This window comes from Pleurodeles waltl, chromosome 1_1 (genome assembly GCF_031143425.1).
Source record: "Pleurodeles waltl isolate 20211129_DDA chromosome 1_1, aPleWal1.hap1.20221129, whole genome shotgun sequence".
Taxonomy (NCBI): domain Eukaryota; kingdom Metazoa; phylum Chordata; class Amphibia; order Caudata; family Salamandridae; genus Pleurodeles; species Pleurodeles waltl.
In genome coordinates, this window is record NC_090436.1 from 788591524 (window position 1) to 788619040 (window position 27517).

The window sequence follows — 27517 nt, forward strand, 5'->3', positions numbered from 1 at the left end:
CCAGAGCAGGGCTGGGGGATCCCTGAGCCGGTGTAGACTGGCTTATGAGAGATGGGCACCATCTGTGCCCATCAAAGCATTTCCAGAGGCTGGGGGAGGCTACTCCTCCCCAGCCCTGACACCTTTTTCCAAAGGGAGAGGGTGTAACACCCTCTCTCTGAGGAAGTCCTTTGTTCTGCCTTCCTGGGCCAAGCCTGGCTGGACCCCAGGAGGGCAGAAACCTGTCTGAGGGGTTGGCAGCAGCAGCAGCTGCAGTGAAACCGCGGGAAAGGTAGTTTGGCAGTACCCGGGTCTGTGCTAGAGACTCGGGGGATCATGGAATTGTCTCCCCAATGCCAGAATGGCATTGGGGTGACAATTCCATGATCTTAGACATGTTACATGGCCATGTTCGGAGTTACCATTGTGACGCTATACATATGTAGTGACATATGTATAGTGCACCCGTGTAATGGTGTCCCCGCACTCACAAAGTCCGGGGAATTTGCCCTGAACAATGTGGGGGCACCTTGGCTAGTGCCAGGGTGCCCACACACTAAGTAACTTAGCACCCAACCTTTACCACGTAAAGGTTAGACATATAGGTGACTTATAAGTTACTTAAGTGCAGTAGTAAATGGCTGTGAAATAACGTGGACGTTACTTCACTCAGGCTGCAGTGGCAGGCCTGTGTAAGAATTGTCAGAGCTCCCTATGGGTGGCAAAAAAAATGCTGCAGCCCATAGGGATCTCCTGGAACCCCAATACCCTGGGTACCTCAGTACCATATACTAGGGAATTATAAGGGTGTTCCAGTATGCCAATGTAAATTGGTGAAAGAAATGAGAGAGCATAACCACTGAGGTTCTGGTTAGCAGAGCCTCAGTGAGACAGTTAGTCATCACACAGGTAACACATACAGGGCTCACTTATGAGCACTGGGGCCCTGGCTGGCAGGGTCCCAGTGACACATACAACTAAAACAACATATATACAGTGAAATATGGGGGTAACATGCCAGACAAGATGGTACTTTCCTACAGTGGGCAGTTGGAGGTGTCAATCCAAAGAGAATCACTCGTGATGCCACGGTGTTCGCAGAGGCCAACAGAGTCGACAGGGGTGTTGAAGATGTGTTGTTGGCGTTGATTTCCACCCGCAACCAGGTGGGGTACATCATTCTGTACTTGAGCCCCTGCTTGCGTAAGATTTTTTGGCATCAGAAAATTTACCCCTCGCCTTCTGAACTGCAAGTGTGAAATCTGGATACATTCATAGTGAGAGCCTTGATTTTGAAGTGGGTCATGTTCGCACGCAAGACAGAGTGCTATGTCTCTGTCCCTGTAGTTTAATAGACGAGCAGTGATTGGCCTTGGTGGGTCACCTCGGATAAGTTGTGGGCTGATAGACCTTTGGGTGCTCCACCACAAAAGTGTCTGTAAATGAGTGCTTGCCCTACTTTCATGACTATGTTAGAAATACACTGTTCCAATAAAGCTGTCAAACTAGGAGACCAGTAGTCTCAGGAGCAAGGGCCCTCATGCATCACAATGGATGACTAGCATCATCATCAGGAATTGCTCCTCACCAGGCCTGCGCTGCAATGCCTGGTGGGCAATTTGAAAAAGATTTTTTTTAAATAAGTGTTTTTTTCCCCTCTATAGGACCATATATACAAGCCAGAGTAACATTTGTACCTTCTAGGTTGTCTTTCATTATATGTATCCAAGCTTATTATCTCTGCAAGTAGAGTCAGCTTGAAATTTTAAACCTTTCTTAAACGAACATCACCAACTTTCCTAGATTTGATTTACCTGGAGAATAATACTGAAAGGTATAGAAGTTAGTGGAGAGTGCGCACATCCTGTAACACTAGATGAGTTTTATGCAAGAATGCCACAGCAGTTGCTGCAAAATGTAGCCACTTCAACAAAACCTTAGCTTTTAGTGGAGAGTGTAAACCCCACGTATTAAGCGTCAGAACATTAATCAGTGTCGTAAGGTGTCTATTGTAATGTCGCTTCTTGACTTAGGCCTTTTGGCATCCTTTGAAACCTCAAAAAACCATTCACCTTCATCTTTGTCATTTAATGAGTGTTCTGCCCCAAAGAAAGAGAGGATCTCTAGGCGTCCACTGTAGACTACAAGTATATAACATAACAGAAATGTAAACAAAACTGAACAAAACAAAATGTGATCAGTCATTAAATACATCATTGTAACACAGAGTGGATTAATAACCCAGGAAATGAGGGGAAGCTTCCGAATTGTCACTCTGGTTCATATCACACCAGAAAACAGTTGCACCACATATGCAGTACTTAAAGTCCATACCACAGAAATAGGAGCGTGTCTTTCTATGTAGAGGAGTTTAAAACACCCACTCGTATGTGGTTGCCCATATATTTGTTGGTTCTTTAAAAAATATAATTAAACTCCCTTATGTACACCCCGGAGCTATCAAAATATAACACAAACACTTAGAAGCTTTATCTCATATAGGTAGCTCAATCTAAAATTGCAATTGTATAAGCAACCAAGGTACGCGCTCAGGCCATGCTCCCTTAAATCTTCCTTTTGAAGAAAGGCGTTTGTTTTCAGACCGCTAGAAGTGTGCCACAAGACTCTGACCATAGCTCCCGAGAATTAGCACAATATCAGTGTAAACCCTATTTTGGTTCCCCAGTGCATGAAGAATCCGTGCCTGTTCTAGAAAACCTATGAACCGAAGAATTGTTTCCTCATTCGTCTGGCACGTTTGAAATACTTTAGACAAGGAGACCTGGCTATTTAAAAAAAAAATGTCCAGTAGCTTTCACCTCGGTTCTCAATGACAACACTATCCCAATCCATCCTCCATCCGAGCTGTTCTCTTAGCTTTCTTCTTTGCCAGTGCCTCCACTGGACTATGAGCTGAGGCCGCCAACATGGGCGCTATCTTAAATCCCATTCTCCAGCACCTACACCTGCACTGTTCCAAAAGGGCGTTAACATCTGAATGTGAACAGTTTCTTTATATCCCCTCTGCTGAAGGCCTCATGCAGGAACTGTACTGTGCACATGGGCTGGACACTACTTGATATGAAGTGCCCTAACGCATTGTCACAGTATCAGACAAATTATGACCTGACCTCACTTCTAATGTCAATGTTCTCCACTGGAAAGAAGAGCCACAAGCTCATAGATAACCATAACTCAGCCACGTGGCCTTGAGACTTTACCTCCTTGAGGTCGCCTGCAGTGGTCCAGTTAGACACTTGACTCCTAGGCGTCCTTTAAACATATTTGTAAAATGTTGCGACATGATGGGCCATCTTTTCTTAGTGAGGGCTGTACATTAAGTGCATTTCAGTCTTGCCTTGAATTTTGACCGTATTGTTTTTGAGTTTTAAGCTTCCAAGTGTCTGGCTTTCACGCAGAAAAAAGGCAACGTAGTTTGCTGCTCTTTTGGTCTCCTACATGGCTAGGAAATAACCCAAAATGGGCAGCTGAAACCTCTTGTTGTCTGTCCTCATACCACAGGCACTGCAGTTAGATGTGGGTGACGTATTGGGTAGACTTGTATCATTTGGACTTGTCTCTTCCCAGTGTGCTTTCATGGGTGAACATTTTCATCGGTTTTGTTTGGGCCAGCCTATATGTGTTACGTAATTTGAGGTCCTGGTGATCTACATGCTGAGCTACTCTTTCCTCTTTTGTAGTCTCATTTAGTGTGTAATCTTGTTGAGCATATGTCATTCAACTTAAGTTTTCAGCTGTTAATCGGGTTGCTATTTCGCGAACAAGATGAGGCCAATGCCTATTATTAGGGTTGAGCCTGCGAGCGAATGCGCTAGTGCACGCGTCTCGCTTGTGAGCCTGTTGTGTTTAGTAAAGGGCTTGGAAGTCTGCCTGTCCCTCACCATTTGTTGGTTTGCTTGGCACTTTTCTTTACAGCCTCGTAATTCGCCAAGGCGCTTCTGCCATCATTTCCGTTTCTCTGTGTGGAGCAGGGATCAAGCACTAATAGATTCAACTTAATTAGTGCCCGTCAGCTGCTCTCGACGTGATCGAGGTGCTATTTGTTCTTTTGAGCTTCTAGTGCCCCGCAAACACGAGGCTTGTGACTGGCAAAACGAACCCAGCATGACAAAAAAATTGCAGTTTTCTTTTTTAAAGCTAACTTTTTTATTTTGCCAAGTCGTCTTTTCTCAGTTTCCATGCATGTTTTCTTTTGTTTTTGCTTGTGTGTGCTGTCGTCAAAAGATGGCAATTAACTTTTTCTCAAAATGCGTGACCTATTGCATTGCAAATGCTTGTCAACCTTCTTGCTACCCTATCCACAAAGGATTGGATACTGGCTGACCTTAGGCCAACAGTGATTTCATACCCGCATTCATCTGCAACCTCTGTTTTCTGAGCCTCTTTGATTAAAAAGGTATCTCAAAGGAGATTTTTAAATACCCACCATTCTTTTGATGAATCCTCATACAGCTTCCAGGAGAGCTGTTGGGTTTGCTGGACTGTTCCCATGGGGAACAGGGTCAAGGCTGATTTGCATATGGCTGGGTCCAAACTGGGGTGGTGTGGTGAGCAAAAAAACTATGGATTAAACCCAGATCTTTGTGACTGGGGGTTAATGTTTGCATTGTTCAGCATTCCGTCCATCATCTTTTCTTTTTGCATTTGTCACCCCATGTGGGAAGGGTATGCCCAGACGTGGGTCCTGTGCTCACTGCGCTACTGGATTCAAGCTAGCCTAGCTGATGAAGGGTGATACCCTGAAACTGGTCCTAGGATGCTTGTTTCCGGTCCAGGGAGGACCTGGCTTGGCAGTTTGGGCTGGACTGTTGCCATGGGGAACAGGGTCAAGACTGATTTACATATGGCTGGGTCCAAACTGGGGTGGTGAGCAAAAAAACGATGGATTAAAACCAGATCTTTGTGACTGGGGGTGAATGTTTGCAGTGTTCAGTATTCCATCCATCATCTGTTCTTTTGAGCTGTTGGGTTTGCCTGTGATACATATAGGAGGTTTTTCCAAAATAACGCTGCCAGGTTTTTATATGTTGCTATTTGTTGCACTGCTGACACCATTCACCCTTTCCTGTTTTTTAACAACTTCATTTACCATTTGGTGACATAAACTATAAAAACAGCACAATGACCCCCTAAACTCCCAAGCTATTACCAAGTACAAACTCCCAGGGGAACAGAATCTCAATAATACCAGCACCAGAACACCTATTCATAAAAAAATAGGAAAGCTGAAAGAACTGGAATGCTGTTGTCAATTTACATTGAGTCATTCGAAAACCAGGGCGGAAGGAGCCGAACAGTAGAAAAAAGCACATCATTTAAGGGAAAAAGACATACAGTAGACTACACACCACGCTGAATATACAGGGCACCAGACCCCAGAAACGCATGTCACACTGTGCCATTAAAACCCCACAAATAGGTGTGGAATGGATGCAGAGAAATCCCCTCATCAAACCTTTGATTGTTCCTCAGATAGGTCCAGACTACGCAAAAAGTAGATGCCTCAATTAACTAAAATCATTTCTTTTTTCCAAGGTGTACAATTTTTACTTGTAGAGGCAGGCCCACTGGCTCTTGTCTTCCTCTGACTGTAAGTTCCTTACGAATTTTGAGTGGGGCTTTTTAATTTGTCAAGCTAGATTGGCTGCAGTCACTCATAATATCATACTTGTAGCACACTATCCTGCACTCTGACAAACACATAAGTGCCATACCGTTCTTCTCACAGGCAAGTCTCTACTCTTGTGTTCTGAGGAATGACTGTACGTCTCATTTTTCCATCTCTTCCCACCTCCTGTATATCCAGCATATCGCACAACATTGCCTCCACCACATCTCTGAGGTGCTCAGCCATGAAAGAGTAGGGAATACCGAACACTCTCAGCTGTGTGATACTACACAAATTGTTGAAGGTTTCCACCCTAGAGACAGATTTTCAGTGCTTTTTACAGCACATTTTTAAAAAAGTTTTTTATTATTGAGCCAAGAGATAATACACTAATGCAGTGACAGGACAACAACCTATGAAAATTTTTAAATGTCTTCAGCCCAACCAGAGACGTAACTCTAATATAATTCTTTCCACTGCGTCTTCCACGGACTCTTGCCCCACAATTGGAAGGACTTGAGTAGTCAAACCTTCTTTCTTGTCTTCTGCTGCATTCACTAATTCACTCACTGAAGTTTGACCCATCCGTATGCAAATCAGTCTTGACGCAGCTCCAGTAGAAACAATCCAGGCGAGCTGGCATACAGAAGGACATGAACTTGTTCTCCATTTATTTTATTCACATTTTGGAGCATTGACTTATTGCTTGTGGCAGGTTATTCAGCAACACACAAAAGAGCTTCTGGGCTAGACGGCAGCATTTTCTATACCTGTATTTATCTTAAGCATCTGAGGCAATTTACCATTAGACCCAAACCATAGCAATTTACAGAACTCCTTGTAAAGAGTATTTACGAAGGTGGCATTAAGAGATTGATTGACATTGCCACTAGTGTTTTTTTTCTCTAGCAGCTTTCTTTTCACAAGATCTAAGATTTTAGAAAAATTTAGAAAATGCTACAACTGAAGGGTATTGCTTTGTCATAGGACCCTTGATGAAACCCCGCTGAATTAGTGTGTTATAATCATCCAGTCAGCTCTGAAACCTGGTCATGGGGATCCTTGTGTAGATCTTGGCTTCAACTTCAATAAGGCTAATGCTCCTGTACGTAGCTGGGCCATTACTATGTCCTCTTTTATATGTAGGTACGATGGCACAGTTGTTCTCTTGGGGAATTGTACAGATAATGAATATTTTTTTACCAAGACTGGGATTCACCAGTCTCTAAAGTCATCAGGTTAGAAGATAAGGGACTGTGGTCTTTTCTTTGTGCAGGTTTCACTGACTTCTTTATGTTGGAACCACATTAAATATGAACATTAATAACTTTAGAAAAAGATTAACGTAAGGAGGAGTAATCAATCCAAATGCACAAGCCCAAGAGTCCCCTCCACCTTCAAAGATGTACTATGTCTGTTTTTGTGAAGCGAGGTGATGTTGGCGTAAGATGCCATTGCTGCTCTTCACTTTACTCCTCAAAAACAAGGAGATTGAGGTCTAGTCCTTTGGTAGCATTCCCAGTTCTATGGCTTTTTGTGATATTGTTGTTTTAAAACTGAAGGAGTTATTTGTCTTTAATGGATTTAAGGTCTTGACAGTGATAGGGGTCACCCTTGTTTTGAATTTGATCTCTTTTTCTGGTTTGACATTTGTTGCGAAATTTCCTTATTATAGTCTCACTGCATTGATTAAAACGTTTTTATAATTTTGGCATCTTTTTCTTAGGGTTCCTGTACAATATATTCTGTAGATGCCTTTTTGTAACTTTTATATATTGCCACAGAGAAATCTAGGGCATTCCTATACCAAGTGTGTGTTTTTGTGGACAAATTTCCCTTCTAAACTTATCAAATTTCCATCAACTACAAAAATGTAAAACACCTATTGCCATGTGCTTATTTCACATTGCCTTCGCAGGGCACACTGCACAAGAAACCCTGTCTTACAATCGACAATAAAGAATACATCAGTCTATGGCATATTGTGCAGCTGAATCAAATGTATAGATGAAATTAAGAATTGCCTGAATTCACAATTTGAAAAACATCTACCTCTTTATTTTTTAGCACAAGGTTCAACTGAAGGCTTTTTTTCGCCGCAGTCATTCGTCACTTGTTGTCGCATTACTCCAAAACCCTTGTGGTAAGTTTAGAAAGTTAATCAGCAATTCATCTGTAAATATTAAGTTGTTTCAACAGCTACCTCAAGTTTCAAAAGTCAGATTGTTCTAAGAACATAACAGCTTACCGGTAATTTTAAAGATTTCTCTTGAAAACTGTGTTGGTATAAACGATTTGATGTTTTTATTATGAACGTTTCTTAATCAAATCTATAATCAAAACTGCCTGGGAAGAGGGGCCCGCTGTGGCAGGCCTCCTGTTGCAACAACCCCAACCCCAACCACCAAAGTTTGCCAGAAACCAGCATTACCACTAACTCTTATCTGAGAAAGGTGAATCCAGAACCAAAACGTGGAGCACATATAAAATAAAATAGGAAAGAAATTATTAGCTATTTTTAATCATAGCTCCATGAAAAAGGAAAAGAATACTTTCAGTGGGCCAACGAAAGCTCTTTGATACCTCAGTAGGAGGACACACCAAGCATCAGATTCCTGAAAATGTAGTAAATCTACATCCACAGATTTTAATGTTTGCAGCTGCAAACGTACTTCTATTAGGAATGAACAAATATTCCTAGAAGTCCTCTGGGAAAGCTGTGCCAGTTTTAGACTCCCAGGCATACCTCTGGGAAATTTCATCTGACTATTTCCAAGGGCTCCAACTACTCCCTCTGTACAAAGTTCCCCACAAACTCAAAAGAAACAAATAGAGCCACATCACTCTGCCTAAGTCTTTTGACTCCGTGCCAGCTTCCTCACCAATTTAGGAAACTCTGAAGATACTGTAGGGAGCAAGCTTACAGGCAACATCCATCTCCCCAGCCACTGCTGCAATCACCTGAGTCATTTCAAGCGTAGGAACATGGATATGTCAACACCACAGGCATGTGATACTGCAAACAAACAGTGTAATGTGGTGCTGGGCCCTGTGACGAGAGGCTTTGCACCTCTGGAGTTATTTTAAGCATCAGGGCACCTTCCTGATTACAAACCACCTGGCCAGGGTCCTTGAATGCTACAGCATTTGGCATTTGGCAGACCACAATAGTGACTACATCCAGAGGTGGTGCAGGCTATCTTCCAGCCATGGGGATAACCCCAAGCTGTATCCTTTTGTCACAGTCGGGCAATGTCAACAGTGTTGCACGTTGAAGGTTCTGTGAGAACACTTGCTAAAGGATGCGTTCAAGCTTAAATGGAACTCAGGACTCCCCTCACACCTTTCCGTGTCTATCTCTCTTGCCCCAGGTTCTGAAAAAGATCAAGAATGACTGGGCCCATGCCATTCTAGTAGCTCTATATTGAGCCAGGAGAGTGTGGTACACGGAGCTTCTGAACATGAGCTTCCACTTCAGGAGGATCTCCTGTCTCAACTACAGAGGAGGGTCCTCCACTAAAATCTACAGTCTCCACCTTCATGCTTTGAGATTGAGCAGCAACAGTTGACTGCGTTCCATCTTCCACAGGAAGTAGTAGATGTCAATTTCACTGCTAGATGCCATTCCACAAAGTCCATTTGTCCCAGGTGCTGGGACAAATTTCTGGGCTGGTGTGGCATCTGCAAGATTGACCGTTCACAAGTTAAGCTATCAGACATTATATTGTGTGCTTTGTTTTTGGCCCACAAAGGCCTTGCAGTGTGCACTATTTAAGATTATTTGTCAGTCCTTTTGGCCTTTCTACGTTTGCCAGACGAACCTTATTTATGTAAATTACCTGTTGTCATGGGATTTATTAAAGGTTTGACACACACCTTCCCTCCCAAACCCATTTGTTTTGCCACATTTGAACTTTAACTTGGTATTAATGTTTTGTGCCTATGCGGAGTTGCTCTTTGTGTCTCTTGACTTTAAAGACCATCTTCCTCATACAATTACATCATCTAATTGCCTCAGTAAACTACTGGCATTTTCAGTAGAGATAGGTTCATTATGAAGCCGTACTTTAGCAGCTTAAGCGGGTGGATGGCACAAGGGAGTTGTGTTCCACATAAATTGTCATTAAATTGTTATTTCTCCTATGATTGTAATTGGAGATTCTGGTTTCAATCAAACACCCATAAATTCCTATAATTGAGTTTTGGGGCAAGGTGGAACAAACGGTACAGAAGAGAACAAGTAAAGAAAGAAGAGAGGGAAGGAGTGCTGAAGAGAAAAAACAGGAGAAATGAATGGATGGAAAGAAGGATGTTGATGGATAGAGAAAATTATGGATGGATGGGGAGGCATATGGATGGAAAGAAAAATAGATGAATGAAGAGAAGGACAAAGAAGGATAGGTGTATAAAGAAAAAGATAGATGAGGACAAGGATGGATGGAATAATGGATGGATGAGTGGACGAAGGAATGAAAGGTGGATGGATAAAAGGAATATGAGAAGGATAGATGATTGGGAGAGTGAGAAAAAGCAAAGAACAATGGAGGACAGGAAGGATGAATGCATGGATGGCTAGATGAAAAAAAAAGATGGAGAGAAGGAAGGATGGATGAGGAAGGAAGAAATGATTGGACTGAGAGAAAGAAGGAAAGAAAGTAAACAAGAGAAAAAAGAATGTATGGATCGTTGGAAAAAAGAGGGATGGAGGGAAAGAACGAATGGTGAATGGATGGATAGATGGAAAAAAGAAGGACGCAGAGAAGGGAAGATGGATGAGTGGCTATGTAAAATAGTGAGTTTTTTCCGGTCCCTCAGTGCCCCTTCATAAGTTCCTGTAAAATATATAGCTTTTTTGTCAATTTGTTTGATTTTTTTCTTTACAATGAACAGTGTGTCCCAACCGTCTCAAAACATTCCTTAAGTGTGACTCCTTGAACATCCCTGGTAATAGCAGCCTCAGTAGAAAGCCCTTCATAAATGTGGTTATTTTATGAGTGTCCGTAAAGACCTAACCAGCAAACGTCTACCTTTCTGGCAAAATTCTTTAAGAATTGAGGTGTAAAATTGAAAGGTGGTCAAAATGTTTTCCAAATTCCCTTTGGGAGAACAACCATCCGAAATGAGTGCCAGCCTCACTTGGTTGCTCAGTTCCATTTTAGAAATGGTTCAAAGTGTTCTGGGTACTCCCCTCAGTTCAACTGTTATATACCTCCTTTTTCCCTGACATGTTGGTGTTGAGGACTCTGCATTCGTGCCAAAATCAAGACTCCCTTTCAGATTGGGTAATCCACCACCCTTCCTGCTTTCATTACCCTCCCCACCCCTCGAATGAGTAGGAGAACCTCATTCAGCTGGACCACAAATGGGCTTTTAGCTTTTACAATCTTTGTACTAAGGAACACCATGTTGATGATGAGCTGTTTGTGGGGTTCTCTTGGACAAAGAAAGTGAAGACTGGGCAGAAGAGCACAGGTGGATAGACATCTTCATTAAGGTCTACTATGCACTGGCTAAAAAGCTGCCTCTGGAGAGTCTTGACGCCTATACCAGTGGTTCCCAACCTGTGGTCCGGCGACCCCTGGGGGTCCACGAAGCCTTCTCAGGGGGTCCGCGAGAGCCTAGAAAATAAAAAAAATCTGAACAAATATTGACAAATTAGGTCCCCAGCTTCCAGTAATGACTCAGGCTGGTGTTCCCGGATTCCCATGATGATTCAGTGGGGGTCCCTGGGTTCCATCAATGTTAAAGTGGGGGTCCACAGAAATCAAAAGGTTGGGAACCATTGGCCTATACCATCATGGATAAGACTGCAATCATTGTGCTGGCTTGCAGAGTGCGTCTGTCCTTGACATCTACCAGACTGCGATGTGGGCATTATTGGATATGTTCACAAAGCACTACTTCCTTGACAGCCAACTTCAGTCGGAAGGACATTTCACCTGCTCATTCCTGCAAGACCTTTTGGCTTGAGTCCTCACCACAGACCCTCTGCCTGGGGAGGTTTTGCTTTGGTATCTAATCTGAGGTGCAGAATCTGCAGTTAAAAATATCCATCAGAAGAGCAAGGCACTTACCTTTGGTAATGCTCTTTTTGATGGATATTCTACCCACAGATCGGTATCTGCAGTCACACCTCCGCATTTTATCCCTACCCCCCTTTTTAAACTCTAAAGAGGTCCAAGTTTGAAATCTGCACTCTGGATCTACCAATTATTAACGTTCCCCTGGCATCGCTATGTAACCTGCAGTCTCCAGATTTAAAGTCAGCCTTGCAGTTTTAAGACCATTCCTGCAGTCCCAGGATCATAGCGTGTGTATTTCCTAGAAATGTTTGATGTTCCTAGGCATATATATATATATATAATGTGTCATTTTGGGACTCGGTTTCAATCAAGTCTCCCAAAAAAAACTTGTAAAAAAGAAAAGTCGGCAGGGTAAAAATACCCTAACCTACTAGCCTTGATCTTGTGGTCCCCCTGTGAACCTGCCAGGGCCAAAAAACATATATTTTTTTAATTACAGAATTTGTTTGGATTATTCACAGCAAATTATAAAAAAAAAAACAAGCACGGTCTCCCACGATTGTGTGTCAGGACCCGGAGGCATTACCATTTCAATAAACAAATGGAGAGGGCACACAGGGCCACCCTCTAAGGGCCTTATTAAGCCCCAGGGACCACCACCTCCCCGGGGCTACATTCAAAGTATAGATTGGGGGGGAGGGGCATGGATCCCCCTGGCCCCGGGGACCACCATCTCCCCGGGGCTTTTTATGAAAAAGGAGGGGAAGGGCACATGGACCCCCCCCCCATCTTAGGGCTTAGAGAATCCCCAAGGACCACCATGTCCCTGGGGGTAAATTTAATGTTACTGTGGGGGTCCCGGGGACCACCACCTTCCCAGGGGCCACATGCCACTTCTGAAACACAAAGGGGCCACGCAATCGCCCTCCTGGGCCATATACGACACCGGGAACCACAACCGCCCTGTGACCAGCCCTTGCAAAATAGAGGAGGGAGGGGCCACGCAGCCCTCCTTGAGTCATATATGGCCCTGGGGATGGCCACCCTCCAGGTCCTTCTCCTGTTATCTCCTGAGGTGTCCCCACCCCTTCGGAGGTAGCTGTTTGCTTTCGCTTGGCGGGAGCTGTGACAGCTCCCACCAAGCAAAAAAAGACACTCTGCTTTTAGCAAGCGGGAGCTGTAAAATGCTCCTGCTTGCTTGAAGCGGTTTTCATGTCTTTCGCTGCCCGCTGTCATGACGGCTGGGAAAGAGATGAAAGATTGCTCTTGCGCGCAGGGAGCATATTTAACAGCTCCCTGTGTGGGTGCAGTGTCGGCTCCCTCATGAGGTGGGGAACCGGCTGGAACTGCGGGGGCCTTGAGGCTTCCCCATGGTCCCTAACACTTAAAACTGGGTGCACTGGCCCCACTCAGGTGTATATGGCCTGGCCCAGGGGAATGGGGTCCCCAGGGTCATATATGGGCCTGGAAGAGGGCTGCGTGGCCCCCCCTCCCTGTAACAAATAGCATTTAGCCCTGGGGATTTGGTGGTCGATCTGTAAGCCCTAGGAGGGATTTTGTGCGGTCCTCCTCCTTTTTTATAAACAAAACAAAAAAACCAGAGAGGTGGTGGTCCCTGGGCCCGGGGGTAGGGGAGGCAGTGTCCATGCCCTCTCCTTTGGCCATGCGCTGCGGAGGTTGGCTGCAGGGCCTGGCCTGTGACCAGTCCCTGATGCCTATGCTCCATATGTTCCCAACCCCGTGCCATGTACAGCCTTTGGCTGTGCGCAGCAGGGTTTCACTGCAGGGCCTGGCTGCAGGCGGAAACCCCATTAAGGAGCCAATCTCTCCATGCACAGCCTTTGGAAAGAAAAGAACATGGGGCAGGGTAGGAATACCCTGACCCCCCTAGTCTATGTGCTGGGGTCCCTAAGGAACCCTGCCAGACCAAAATAGCATTTTTTCTTTCAGTCTTTGTTGGAAATCGTGTAAGATCAGCGAATCTGGTGAAAATTAAAAAAAAATCATGCACTTGTTCAGTATAGCCCCCGGATGGGCCAGGTCCTGGGGGCATGCAGGATAAAGAAAAAAGGAGGACGGTGCACAAGCTCCCCCCTCCTCGGGCTCTTTGGGGCTTATTAAAAAAATAATACTTGAGGGGACCTTAGAGACCCTCATCCCCGGGCCGATTTTAGCCCCAGGGATCCCAGGCCCTTGCCACATCTAACTGGGTGCCCTGGCCCCATCCAGAGCACCCAGTGTGCAAATTATGGGGACAGCAGCGGGAATATGAAGGCCCCCACGGTCCCAGTCAGCACCCGCATCCTGCCTGAGCCGGCATTGCAGAGAAATGCAGCTCCATGTGTGTGGGAGCAATCTTTTATCTGTTTCCTTGCCCTCATAACATCAAGTAGGGAAACATCAAGTAGGGAAACAGATGAAAACTCAGCTTCCATTAGCTTGTTGAAGGCAGAGTTAGTTTTTGCTCTTGCGTGGCTGGACCTGTCACAGCTCCCGCTAAGTGAAGGCAAACAGCTTTCTCCCAAGGGTGGCCACCAGAGGAGATAGCAGGAGCTGGCCCTTGGGAGTGGTGGTCCCTGGGGCTGTATATATGACCTGGGGGGGTGCCACGTGGACACCCTCCCACTTTTACTAATGTCACTGGCCCTGGCGAAGTAATGGACCCTGGGGCCAGAGGGGGTCGGCACAGCTCCCCTGCACAAATTACAATTTGGGGAGGTGGTGGTCACTAGGGCATGTTAAAGGGCTGTCCACACAGCCCCTCCCCTCCATTTTAATAATGAAGCCCCAGGGAGATGGTGGTCCACAGGGCTCAGAATAGCCCAATAGAGGCGGTCTGCGCAGGCCCTCTCAAATGTTTTAATAGAGCCCCAGAGAAGTAGTGTTCCTTTTGGCTCAGAAGAGCCCTAGGAGGGGGGCCCTGTGCACCCACCTCCTTTTTTTAAATGTTGAAACATTCCCCTGAAGCCTGGCTCACCCGAGGGCTAAATTGAGAACAAGCGCAGGAGACCAAGCTTTTTTTTTTTCCTTTGGATCCTCTGCAAATTTCACCGATTTTTTAAAAACATTTGCCCTGGCAGGGTCCCTGCAGACTCCTGCACCAAGGCTAGTGGGTCGACGTGTTCCTACCCTGCACCTTTTTCTTTTCTTTTTACATTGTTTTTGGGGGGGGAATTCAGCTTCAGACTGATTCCCAAAATGGCTGCCAGCGCTTCCTGGTTGAAGTGTTGGCAGCCAGTCAGATCTCATTATGAGATTTCTGGCATCCGCAAAGCCTCCACATCCCTATACATCTATATTTCTTTTTCCTTTAATATCTCTGAAACTACTGAACGGATTTATACCAAATAACAAAAGGCACACTCTCTGGACCAAAAGCTAGCTTTCTGCCAAATGTGGTGTAATTTCGTCCAGCGGTTCGGGCTGTAGTCCATGTTCAAAATCCCTATGGAAATTTGCATGGGGAAAACGCGTTTTGGGAACCCCTTTTTCTCGGCTCCCGCTTGACGAATCACCCTGACACTTTTAGCACAGCAGCTGAACTGGCTGTTGTACTAGTTTCTACAATTTAGTGAAAATTCATCAAACGGCACCAAGGTGATTGACAAAACAAAAAACGCTTTTCCTATGGAAACTATATCTCCTGGTGAGATCTTATTGGCTGCCAGCACTTCAACCAGGAAGTGCTGGCAACCGTCTTGTCCCTTCTCATTCAGCCATGGAGCAGCATAGGATTGTCTTGTCATGAAGGAGGGGTGCTACCCAATGTACACATCATTTGTCATTCTACGGAGAGACATTTTCAGTGTGCACAGGTAAGTTTTCTAACAGGATACAACACCTTTAACACTGCTAGACTAGAAAATAGCATGTGTTCCTAGTGTGTGCAGCAGTGGCTGCATGGCTGGTTACTGAATGAAGATGAGTACAATCTTCAGTCTGTGGAGAAAGAAGCCTCGCTCTGTGTTTGTGAAGTTTTGGATATACGTGTTTGTGACCTGCTTTAGCTCTTCAGGGAACGTTGAGTCTGCAGCGGTGGCGTGACTTGTAACTGAGTGAAGATGAGCACAGTGTTTAGTCTATGGAGAAAGAGCCTGCCTTAGCCCTTTTACGAGGAGTATGGCCAATGTCAGGGTGCTGAGTCAACATGAAAGTTAGTAATTTGGCTGTGAATATCGCACAAGAGCCACGCATAAATTTGTGTTTTGTTCAACAACCTTTTTCTATCTTGTATAAGGCACCATGAGACCTCCACATTTTGTGAGTACAGTCTTCAGTTTGTGGAGAAAGGACCCGCTTTAGCCCTTTTATGATGAGTATGGCCAATGTCAAGGTGCTGAGTCAACATAAAAAGTTAGTAATTTGACTGTGACAATCGCACAAGAGTCACGCATACATTTGTGATTTGTTCAGCGACCTTTGCTATCTTGTTTAATGTTCCATGAGACTCCATATTTTGTCAAACTGCTGGTTTAGTGACTGTCACCTTCTCTTCACTTCCCTTTCTTTCACATACAGCCACTCACGCAAATACCTAGCTAGTCCCCCGTATTATGCCAATGACTTTAATGCAGACTATGTGAACATGGTTAAAAAATTGGGGCCCATGGGCTTATATTCATACTACAAGCAGATGCGGTTCCTCCGTTATGGCGGAGGAGCATCGCCCTACTGCTGGAGCCAGTAGATGAATACATGTAAAATAAAAATAAAATAAAGCAACTAGCAAAACTGCTTTATTATCATTTTATTTTATGTGATGGAGCGGTAGCCAAGTCTTGAGCTCGTGGCCATCCCTCAACAGCAGGGGGAGTGGTGGGCACATGGCACTGCAAGTGCGCATGGCGGTTTGGCCGGCTGTCTTAGAACTGCCACACTGACATGCGCACTTAGATATCTCCAGGCTTGTTGAATGGAGAATAGCAGGCACAAGGTCCCAGTCCCTGTTGGAGCGTAAAACCAACCTGCTCTGCCTAATCCTGGTGCCTCTCTCATGCCGGATAATACCAGCATAAGAGCAGCGTTTAGATCAGTTGCAGGGGAGTCTGAGAGCCAGTGCATTGGGAGCTGGGGAACACTCAGGCAGCATGAGACAGATTAATTTTCTTTTTTTTTCTTTTTTATCATTGTTCCCCGCACTGCCCCACCTCTTTTCTCTTCTAGCATCTGCCACTGACTACAAAGATCTATTATGCTTAGCGCTTTAATCCAAAGATCCACAAATTGCAGAAAGTCGCCATTCATAAAATGCATATATATGCCCTTGCCAACATGGACGCGCTCACACAAATACAGGCCCGAAAACAGTGCTAACACTCAAACATATAAACGTTTGCACAACAACCACACTTGTTTGTGCATATATACATCTCTGAAAATAGCCACGCCGGCTTTTAAAATGGCTTCACTCAAGACTCCTTTATCAGGTGTCTAATTTTCTAAGCACATTTTAATTTGTTGTGTGGCTTAAAATGTGAACAGACCAATTAGATGGAATTCATGTATTGGAGATTCACATGGCATTTGTTTTTGAGACTGTTAGAAAATAGCTTTAACACACTTTTGTAAAATTATTAAACTCAATGGACTCCCATTTTATGGTAATGTGTCTTACCGAGCCCAGCACCTGTTCACACTGCAGTGTAATTTAGCAATGTGTAGGGTAAACACGACCTTAATGCTAGTGGGATCGATATCAGATTTTCCGGTGTTGGTATCCATTGTTGTGACATAAATGTTTTGACATTTTATGCACATCCTGGCTCCTCAAAATTCTTGCAGTTGACATACAAATTAAAATTATGATACCTCTCTATGTAAAATGTTATTTTGTTCAAATGCTATATTTGGCCTTAACTATGTGTTTTCAATTTTCAGTATATAATATAACTAAGGCTCAGAGCATGAACGTAATTTTCCTACAATCACAACAAGCAAGGAAGCCGGGATTCAAATCCTTGTTTCTTGTCTTCAGAATAGTGACGTGACATTTCTACTAGTAAATGTAACTCTGTTAGTGTCAGCCTGGTTGTCTGCAGCAGGCTTTTCTTTATCTTTGTTCGTCAGTGAAATCCAAGCTGGATGCCATAAGCTGGGCGCTGGCCGCTGGCCGCAAGATCCCACATTTGCACTCTTGAGTTCGATTGGGCAACAAGTGCTCGGTATCATACTGCATAACATTATCACTTGCCCCCTTGGCACCTTTTTGTCACACCTGGAATGCAGATAATTTATTAATCATTCCTTTCAAACAGACAGTTAGAATTGTATATATCTGATATAGACTTCTAGCTGCAGATTCCTTATCTTAGAATTTCCTGGTGTCAGCTTAGAACCTGGAACTTTTGCTGAACAATACCTTTTTGCACGCCGTTGGGTGGTGTCGTTCTGATCCGTGTGGCATCGTCGGCATAGTTGTGCAGTCTGTGACGTCACAGTCGCCTATAAAGGCACCACCCTGGCGCACATATTTCAGTTATTTTCCTTCGGTGCCGGTTAAAGCGCAGATCCGGAATCAAGCTTTTTTGACAGGCCTTTTTTCAACCTTTTGTCAAAGATTTTTGGTGTCTGTACGAGGATGACATCTAGAAAAACGGGGTTCAAGACGTGCAGTACCTGCCACCACGCCATGTCGGTGATGAGCCCCATAAGGTATGTCTCTGGTGCTTGGACCGAGACCACGACTCAAAGTTGTGTTCTGACTGCTGGGCCATGGCACATAAAGCTTTAAGATAGCGGTCCCTGAAGCTCATGGCGGCCGGGCAGTCAGCGGGCACAACTCCGTGGAGGTCATGGTCCAGGTCAAGGAAGAGGTTGCAGGACCGCTCCAGGAGCCCCAAATCCTCTTCTTCCCACTCAAGGTCTTCCGGGCACTTCGGGAAGAGGCAAAAGAAGAAGTCCAAGTGGACTTGGGCTTCACCTCGCCAATCAACGGATGAGGTGAGTTTGCAATGTCGACATTCCAGGCACGGTTCCACAGAATCATTGTTACGGCCGACTTAGAGCCTCCCTCTCTTTCCAGGAGCCGGAGCAACCCCCACTCAACTCAAAGAGTTTTACGAGGCCATGTGTCTTGTATTTGAGCAGGCTGGCCTCGGTGTGCCTTTGGGCCCTTCGGGGTCGGCAGAGATCCCATCATGTTCCATGCAGGTGGCTTCGGCTTCAGCGCTGATGGGGTCTCTTGGATTTGATATCGGATATGGAACAAAGCTGAGTCCACAGTCGGCCTCCTCCAGTGTTGTTCCCCACGTCGATGCGCACGGTGCCACCGGGCCCACCAGTGGTGCGAGCCCCATTCTAATAACCAATGTTCCGGAGCCGGAACGGCTGGTGCAGCATGGTGCAGATTCTGGCTACAATGACCCCAGCAGGTGCCAAATAATTGCCTGAGCCTTTCTATGATCAGCCAGGCATTGGTGAGGAATGGGAGGGGTCTTAAGACCCTCTGGAGACCAAATTGGAGCAAATGGACTGCTATGAGGAGTTAGGAGAGACCAGTGGACTCAATACCTCTCCAGATACTGGCATGCTCTCACTTACGGTAGCTACGGACAAGGGAGCATCGTATGCCATGGTGGTACGTAGGGCTGCTGAGGTCTTGGATCTAGATCTATGGTGCCGGGCCGGTCAGGACTAACCTCCTGACTGAGGTACTTCAGCCGGGGGTTTCCACATCGGAACTGATGTTACCCTTTAATGAAGCCCTCACAGATGTCCTGCCGGGGATATGGCCCAAACCCAGCACAGGGGCTCCAGTAAGTAGGACAGTTGGCCTCTGCCATCACCCAGCTCCGGGTGCTCCTAGTTTCCCCTCACAACACCCCACCCCAGAGAGCTTGGTGGTCCATGCCTCCACTTCCCATGGCGCCTTCCCTTCCGCTCCCCCGGATATGGAATTCAAGAGGCTGGACCAGATTGGACAGAAGATGTTTTCTTCCTCCAGCCTGGCATTGAGGTCAGTGAACTACTCATGCCTATTGGGCCGTTTTTCCACTACTTTATGAGATACAGTGGCACAGGTGCTGCCTCAGGTCCTGGAGGACATACGGGCCACTCTCTCACCAGCAGTCAAAGATGGGAGAAATGCAGCTAAGTTTACTATCAGGTGTGGAATGGGCATGACTGACTCGCTAGATAGAACAATTTTGTCGGCGGTGGCCCTTCGGCGCCACACCTGGCTTCGTACATCTGGGTTTTCGGGGGATGTCCAGGCAAATCTCATGGACATGCACTTTGATGGGTCCAGCCTACGTAGTGAAAAGGCAGACTCCGCACTGGAGTGCGTCAAGGACTCCAGGGCTACGGTCAAGTCCTTGGGCATCTCAACGACCCCTCACCAACAGTCTGTCTTTCACCCCTTTCGAGGCTTTGGAAGGGGCGGGATACCACAATAGCCAGAGACCAGCCACCGTCCTCTGCCAGGCCAAAATTTTGCGTGGGGACACCGTCGTGCTGCCTTCAGACCCAGAGGGTCATCTACCACCCAGCCCCCCACCTTCACAACATCCAAGCCCTCCTAGTGTGATTCTGAAAGGCCATGTACGTCCAGTTGGCGGGAGGATTCAATTTAATCTCCCTCACTGGCGGTCCAAGATCATACAGAAGGGCTACCCCCCTCCCCTTCCTGTCTTTCCCTCCCCCTATGCCTCCATCAAAAGAAAGGCTGATGCAAGATTACTTAGTTTTGCTAATTGAGGAAGCTAAGGCTCTCTTGGCCAAGGGAGCCATAGAAAGAGTCCTGATATCAGAATTAAGCAGTGGTTGTTATTCCCACTACTTTCTGATACCCCAAAAGAACAAGGGTCTTCACCCTATTCTGGATTTTGCGGGACGTTAATCTCTTCCTCAAAAAGCTGAAATTCAGACTGCTCACTTTGGCTCCGGTCTTGTCTGCCCTAGACCAAGGAGACTGGATGGTAGTGTTGGACTTGCAGGATGCATATTTTCACATCCCCATCCTGCCTGCACAGAGGCGTTACCTGCGGTTTAAATTGGGCCACGAGCACTGTCAGTTTACTGTGCTCCTCTTTGGTCTCACCAGTGCACCTCTCGGGTGTTCACCAAAGTGATGGCGGTGGTAGCAGCTCATCTGCGCAGGTTATGGGTTTCAGTCTTCTGCATTCGCCTGAGTTCACTATAAATGTGCAGAAGTCACACCTAACTCCCTCTCAGACGCTCCCTTTCATCAGAGCTATTCTGGACACAGTGCAGTTTCGGGCCTATCCTGCTGAGCAGTGATACACAGGCTATGATTCCGATGTTTCGGCCTCTATCCTGGATTGTGGTGACACAGACTCTGAGGCTGTTGGGCCTCAAGGCCTCCTGCATCCTGTTAGTCAAATATGCCAGATGCCAAATGAGAGCTCTGCAGTGGGACCTGAAGTTCCAATGGGCACAGCATCAGGGGAATCTCACCGACACAGTTCAGATCTCGGTAACTACAACTCGTGCCTAAGATAACTATAGCTCACGCCCTCGCCAATCACTACTAATTACTCCACATATTACATCACTCATGACATCTTCTATGACATCATTGATAACATCACTGCAATGTTTGCTGTAAAAGTATTGATGAGAAAACTGTGCATGGGGGGGCATGAGTTCTAGTTACCTTGGGGCATGGGTTATAGTTACTTGAGATAACTGCTGAATGTCTATGGTTTTGTATTTGTAAAATCTGAACCTAACTAGAACGTCCCTGTAACCTTAGTTTTTTTTTAGTATGTGTGGCACAGTGAGCATGGGACCCACGTCTGGGCATACTCTTCCCACTAAGGGCAACTTTACCAACACAAAAGGATGATGGACGGAGTGCTGAACAATGCAAACACTCACCCCCAGTCACAGATCTGGGTTTAATCCATCGTTCTTTTGCTCACCATGCCACCCTAGTTTGGACCCAACCATTCGCAAATCATTCTTGACCCTGTTCCTGAAGGGAACAGTCCAGCCCGAACTGCCAGGCCAGGTCCTCCCTGGACCGGAATCAAGCATCCTGTGACCGGCTTCAGGGTATCACCCTTCATCAGCCAGGCTAGCTTGAATCCAGGGGCACAGTGAGCATATATAGTATCTGACCATGTTATATTCTGGAAGGACCAGTGTATTTTCAGGGTTGTAAGGTAGGATTATTACTATGTTTCATGAGCCATTCAGCAATGAGAGTGTAAATGGTTTGTGGTTGGGGAAGGGAATCTGGTTGTGTGTGCTCCCACTGAGTCCGTGGTTCTTAACTGTAGGAGTAGATGGTTTACATTTAGAATCCTTCTATATGCAGATGACAGAGATTATTATGTGATTTGACCAGTGTGTGGCAGAAATAAAGGAAGACTTTAATAACTGTTTGGTAGTTGAACTGTAATTTTCAAAGACTGAATGCTTCAAAAGGCAGAGGTGATTCCCTTTGGCAAAAATAATCCCTGGCCTTCTTTTCTATGGCCTGATTCTGTTGCCTCGCTGCCTAAGGTGGCTCAGATGTTAAGAACTTAGATTTTATTCTATATAAGGAGCTCAGCTTTATGTCTCAGGTTAATACAGTAGTTTCTGCTTGTTTTCAACACCCAAAGTTGCTGCAGAATATTTTTCCTTTTATTATATTAACCAAAGAGCAGTGTTTGGTAATTCTGCAGTTAACTCATGTTTAGATTGCATGAACATGTGCTGTCTTGGTATTCCGGATAGAGCAATTTGCAAGCTTCAGCTTATCTAAAAATTTGCACTAAGGTAATACTATTCAGTCTTCAAAAGTTTGACACTTTCTCCTATGCACACTGATGCCTTAACTTGCTTACTGTAAAGAGATTAATCTAGTTTAATGCTGTATGATATTTTTTTACAAAAGCCTTTCTATTTGTTCTTTAATAGGCTGCTCCTGAAGTATTCCTTCAAAAGGTCACTGAGTTCAGACAGTATATCCCTTTTATGGGTACACGAGAGTTAAAAATGTGATCAGATGGTAGGCCATTCTAAGCCATTGACCCATTGTTGAGCAACACCCTACCAAATTTGCATCATCAAAAGGGAAATCTGTGCTCTTTTAGAAAAGAGCTGAAAACGACCTTTTTATGCTGAATAGATTGGCTTGGTGTTACTTTCTTAAGAGCTGTTAAGCCTTAGCGCAGGGGTCCCAAGCTTTTGTGAGAAATGAGCAACATTTCTGTGTCAGTATAAATTTGTGAGGAACATCCACACCATATTGGAATGAAAGGATTTTAAAAACTATTTATTAGTGGTTTGGTTTCTTCTCAAGGGTGAATATTTAATTTTAGTGGACATTGATCACAACTGGAAGGATTTCAATATCTCACCATAAGAGATTTGACAGACCTTCCCCTTGATATGCGGAAAATTGAAGGACACATTGTGTATGATGAAGAACATTAGGACAGTAACATTGGCCAAAATCTGTTAAGATTCAGATATCACTTTAAATTGGAGAGGATGCATGTTCTTGCCTAATAACCCCCTGCAAATGTAGGGAAAATGACACAATTTAACTATATTAGTCTCGTAACATTGATAAATAATGTTACAGCAAAAATTACCACTTTTCAAGTGGGGGTAGAAGTTCTCCCCCAAGGGTTTATTCGGACTGTCCTTGGCAAACGGTTCAGTTTATAGCAAAATAGGCTAAACTTGGTTGAATCGAGAACCACTTTACACTGGAGTGCTTTACACTAATATAATATTTTTTTAGGTTTACATAATACATCTTTACGACCTCAAGATGCTGACATTCTTGATGTTGGTGCAACTATCGACCCTTTGCCCAAGTACGGTACTGCAGAGGTTGGATAGACTTGTAGAACCCTTGTGTGCGACATTGCAAATCTTGTAATAATAGAGTACACTTGAAAATGTCATTATTTTCACTCCTTCGCATTAAAAAATAGACCTGAGACACACATTTGAAATTACCGTTTGATAACTCCTTAATTGAAAAAAAACAGTATTTTGTGTAAAATGTACTTAATGAGCTTTTCTTTAACCCCTTCGCTGCCAGGCCTTTTCCCCTCCTGTGCCTAGCCTTTTTTTGGCTATTTGGGGCAGTTCACGCTTAGGCCCTCATAACTTTTTCTCCACATAAGCTACCCATGCCAAATTCCTTTTTTTCCAACATCCTAGGGATTCTAGAGGTACCCCGACTTTGTGGGTTCCCCTGAAGGAGACCAAGAAATTAGCCAAAATACAGCGAAAATTTCGTTTTTTCAAAAAAATTGGGAAAAAGAGCTGCTGAAGAAGGCTTGTGGTTTTTCCCTGAAAATGGCATCAACAACGGGTTTGCGGTGGTAAAATCACCATCTTCCCAGCTTTCAGGAACAGGCAGACTTGAATTAGAAAACCTCATTGTTCAACACAATTTTGACATTTTACTGGGACATACCCCATTTTTACTATTTTTTGTGCTTCAAGCCTCCTTCCAGTTAGTGACAGAAATGGGTGAGAAACCAATGCTGGATCCCAGAAGGCTAAACATTTCTGAAAAGTAGACATACGTCTGTATTCAGCAAGGGGTCATTTGTGTAGATCCTTCAAGTGTTTACTACAGAAAATAACAGCTCAAATAAAAGAATATTGAAACTGCGTTGAAAAAAACACCCATTGTTTTCCATGTTTTACTCTGTAACTTTTTCCTGCGATGTCAGATTTTTTAAAGCAATATACCATTACGTCAGCTGGACTCTTTGGTTGCGGGGATATATAGGGCTTGTAGGTTCATCAAGAACCCTTGGTACCCAGAGCCAATAAATGAGCTGCACCTTGCAATGGGTTTTCATTCTATACCGGGTATACAGCAATTCATTTGCTGAAATATAAAAATTGAAAAATAGGTATCAAGAAAACATTTGTATTTCCAAAATGGCCACAAGATAAGGTGTTGAGAAGCAGTGGTTATTTGCACATCTCTAAATTCCAGGGTGCCCATACTAGTATGTGAATCTCAAATCGATGTCTTTTTTACACACTGTCTTACATTTGGAAGGAAAAAATGTAGAGAAAGACAAGGGGCAATAACACTTGTTTTGCTATTCTGTGTTCCCCCAAGTCTCCTGATTAAAACTGGTACTTCATTTGCATAGGTAGGCCTAATGCTCGCGACAGGAAACACAAAATGGATACATCACGTTTTTACGTTGAAATCTGACATGTTCTTTGCAAAGTGCCTAGCTGTAGAGTTTGGCCTCTAGCTCAGCCGGCACCTAGGGAAACCTAGCAAACCTGCTCAGTTTTGAAAACTAGACAACTAGGGGAATCCAAGATGGAGTGACTTGTGGGGCTCTGACTAGGTTCTGTTACCCAGAATCCTTTACAAACCTCAAAAGTTGGCCAAAAAAACACGTTTTCCTCTCATTTCGGTGACAGAAAGTTCTGGAGTCTGAGAGGAGCCACAAATTGCTTTCCACCCAGCGTTCCCCCAAGTCTCCCGATAAAAATGGTACCTCACTTCTAGGGGTAGGCCTAGCGCCCGCTACAGGAAATGCCCCAAAACACAACGTGAACACATCACATTTTCGCAAAGAAAACAGCTGTTTTTTGCAAAGTGCCTAGCTGTGGACTTTGGCCTCTAGCTCAGCCTGCACCAAGGGAAACCTAGCAAACCTGCGCAGTTTTGAAAACTAGACACCTAGGGGAATCCAAGATGGAGTGACTTGTGGGGCTCTGACTAGTTTCTGTTACCCAGAATCCTTTGCAAACCTCAAAATCTGGCCAAAAAAACACTTTTTCCTCTCATTTCGGTGACAGAAAGTTCTGGAGTCTGAGAGGAGCCACAAATTGCCTTCCACCCAGCATTTCCCCAAGTCTCCCGATAAAAATGGTACCTCACTTGTGGGGGTAGGCCTAGCGCCCGCCACAGGATATGCCCCAAAACACAACGTGGACACATCACATTTTCACAAAGAAAACAGAACAGTTTTTTGCAAAGTGCCTAGCTGTGGATTTTGGCCTCTAGCTCAGCCGGCACCAATGGAAACCTAGCAACCCTGCGCAGTTTTGAAAACTAGACACCTAGGGGAATCCATTATGGGGTGACTTGTGGAGCTCTGACCAGGTTCTGTTCCCAGAATCCTTTGCAAACCTCAAAAGTTGACCAAAAAAACACCTTTGCCTCTCATTTCGGTGACAGAAAGTTCTGGAATCTGAGAGGAGACACAAATTTCCTTCCACCCAGCATTCCCCCAAGTCTCCCGATAAAAATGATACCTCACTTTTGTGGGTAGGCCTACTGCCTGCGAAAGGTAATGCCCCAAAACACTATCTGGACACATCAGAATTATCAAACACAAAAATACCTGTTTTTGCCGGGGGGGGGGGGGGGAGAGAGGGGGGCTCCTGTGTTTTTGGTCCTGGGCTAAGCGCCATCTAGGGAAACCTACCAAACACAGACATTTATGAAAAATAGACACGTGAGGGAGTCCAGGGAGATGTGACTTGCGTGGATCCCCCAATGTTTTCTTACCCAGAATCCTCATCAAACAGCACATTTAGCTAAAAAATGAATTTTTTTCCACATTTCTCTGTGGGATCACCACACCAGGAGAAATTTCATACCACCCAAGGTTCCCCTCAGTCCCCTGGTAAAAATTATACCTCATTTGTGTAGGTGGGCCAAGTGCTTGTGACAGGGAAGAGCCAAAAACATGTCGAAATTGTGGGGGAACGAAAGCAGGTCCAAAAGGGCAGTTTGAAAAAAAAACATTTTTAGGCTGACAAGTGCAGCAGAATTTTTATCGGTATAGATGAGACAATGCTGGGTGGTAGGAATTTTGTGGATTCCTGCAGATTCCGGAAGGTTCCATCATACAAATGTGGGAAAAATGTGTGATTTCCAGCAAAGTTGGAGGTTTGCAGGGCATTGTGGGTAAGAAAATGGTGCGGGTGCATGTGAAACGCACCACCCTGGAATCACCCAGATGTTTAGTTTTCAGATGTGTCTAGGTCTTGTGGATTTTTCTACATGGCAGCGTCCCAAAGTCCATAAAGTGCAGCCCTCACCATTCCAAGTGGGACGATTTTGAGAGTTAGCCAAGCTCTCATGGCCCAAATGTAAAACCTAAAACCCAAAATAATCAAATGTCCTTTTGCTTGCCATGGGATAAGATGTTTTAGTGTGCGGGAGAGAGCTGAGAGACTGTTACCCCCTTCGGTTGGGATGGGGGCATAACCAGGCCCATACTGTTTGGTAGCCACCACCCACCCACCTATTTTTTTGTTTGTTTTTTAATTCCCTGGCATGTAGTAGACTTTCTGCCCCACGGGTGTGAATCAGGGGTAATTGCCCCATCTGCCCCCTGGTGGGCAGAGCAGCTTTGGCCCCATTTATTTGGGGTGGGGGTATACCCCTACCCTCTTATATTGGAAAAAATAACTTCCCTGGTCTCTGGTGGGCTTTCTGCCCCCCCCCCCCTTGGGAGCAGATGGGCCTTCCAAAAATAGGACAATCTGCCCCCAGTGGGGGCAGATATGGCCAACAACAATGTGCCCCCACTGGGAGCGACCCTTACCCAAGGGGATGCCCCCTAAAGAAAACACACACACACCAATCCCTGGTGCCTAAGTGGTTTCTGCCCTCTAATAGAAATATGCCGATCTTCCCCCAAGGGGAGCAGAAATGGCCTAAAATAAATCCCCCAGGGGAGCGACCCTTCCCTAAGGGGTTGCTTCCCTTCCGTGAATTTGCCATAAAAAAAAAAACACCCTGGTGTCTAGTGGTTTCTGCCCCCCTTGGTGGCAGACTGGCCTCATAAAAATAGGCCGATCTGCCCCCAAGGGGGGCAGAAATGGCCTAAATATAATTTGCCCCCTAGGAGAGAGACCCTTGCCTAAGGGGTCGCTCCCCACCTCTGAAAAAGCATTTAAAAAAAAAGCCAAAAAAAATGATCCA

General features: G+C 45.1%; 1 protein-coding gene across 2 annotated transcripts in view; it reads left to right on the top strand.

Annotated features, from left to right (window-relative positions):
- FANCC (FA complementation group C) overlaps nucleotides 1-27517 on the top strand; it is a 1679603-nt gene that overhangs the window by 1345826 nt on the left and 306260 nt on the right. For both annotated transcript variants that reach the window (XM_069227975.1, XM_069227967.1), the window contains one exon: nucleotides 7676-7751. In XM_069227975.1, the coding sequence (XP_069084076.1) occupies nucleotides 7676-7751 (76 nt within the window). The remainder of the gene's footprint in view (nucleotides 1-7675; nucleotides 7752-27517) is intronic.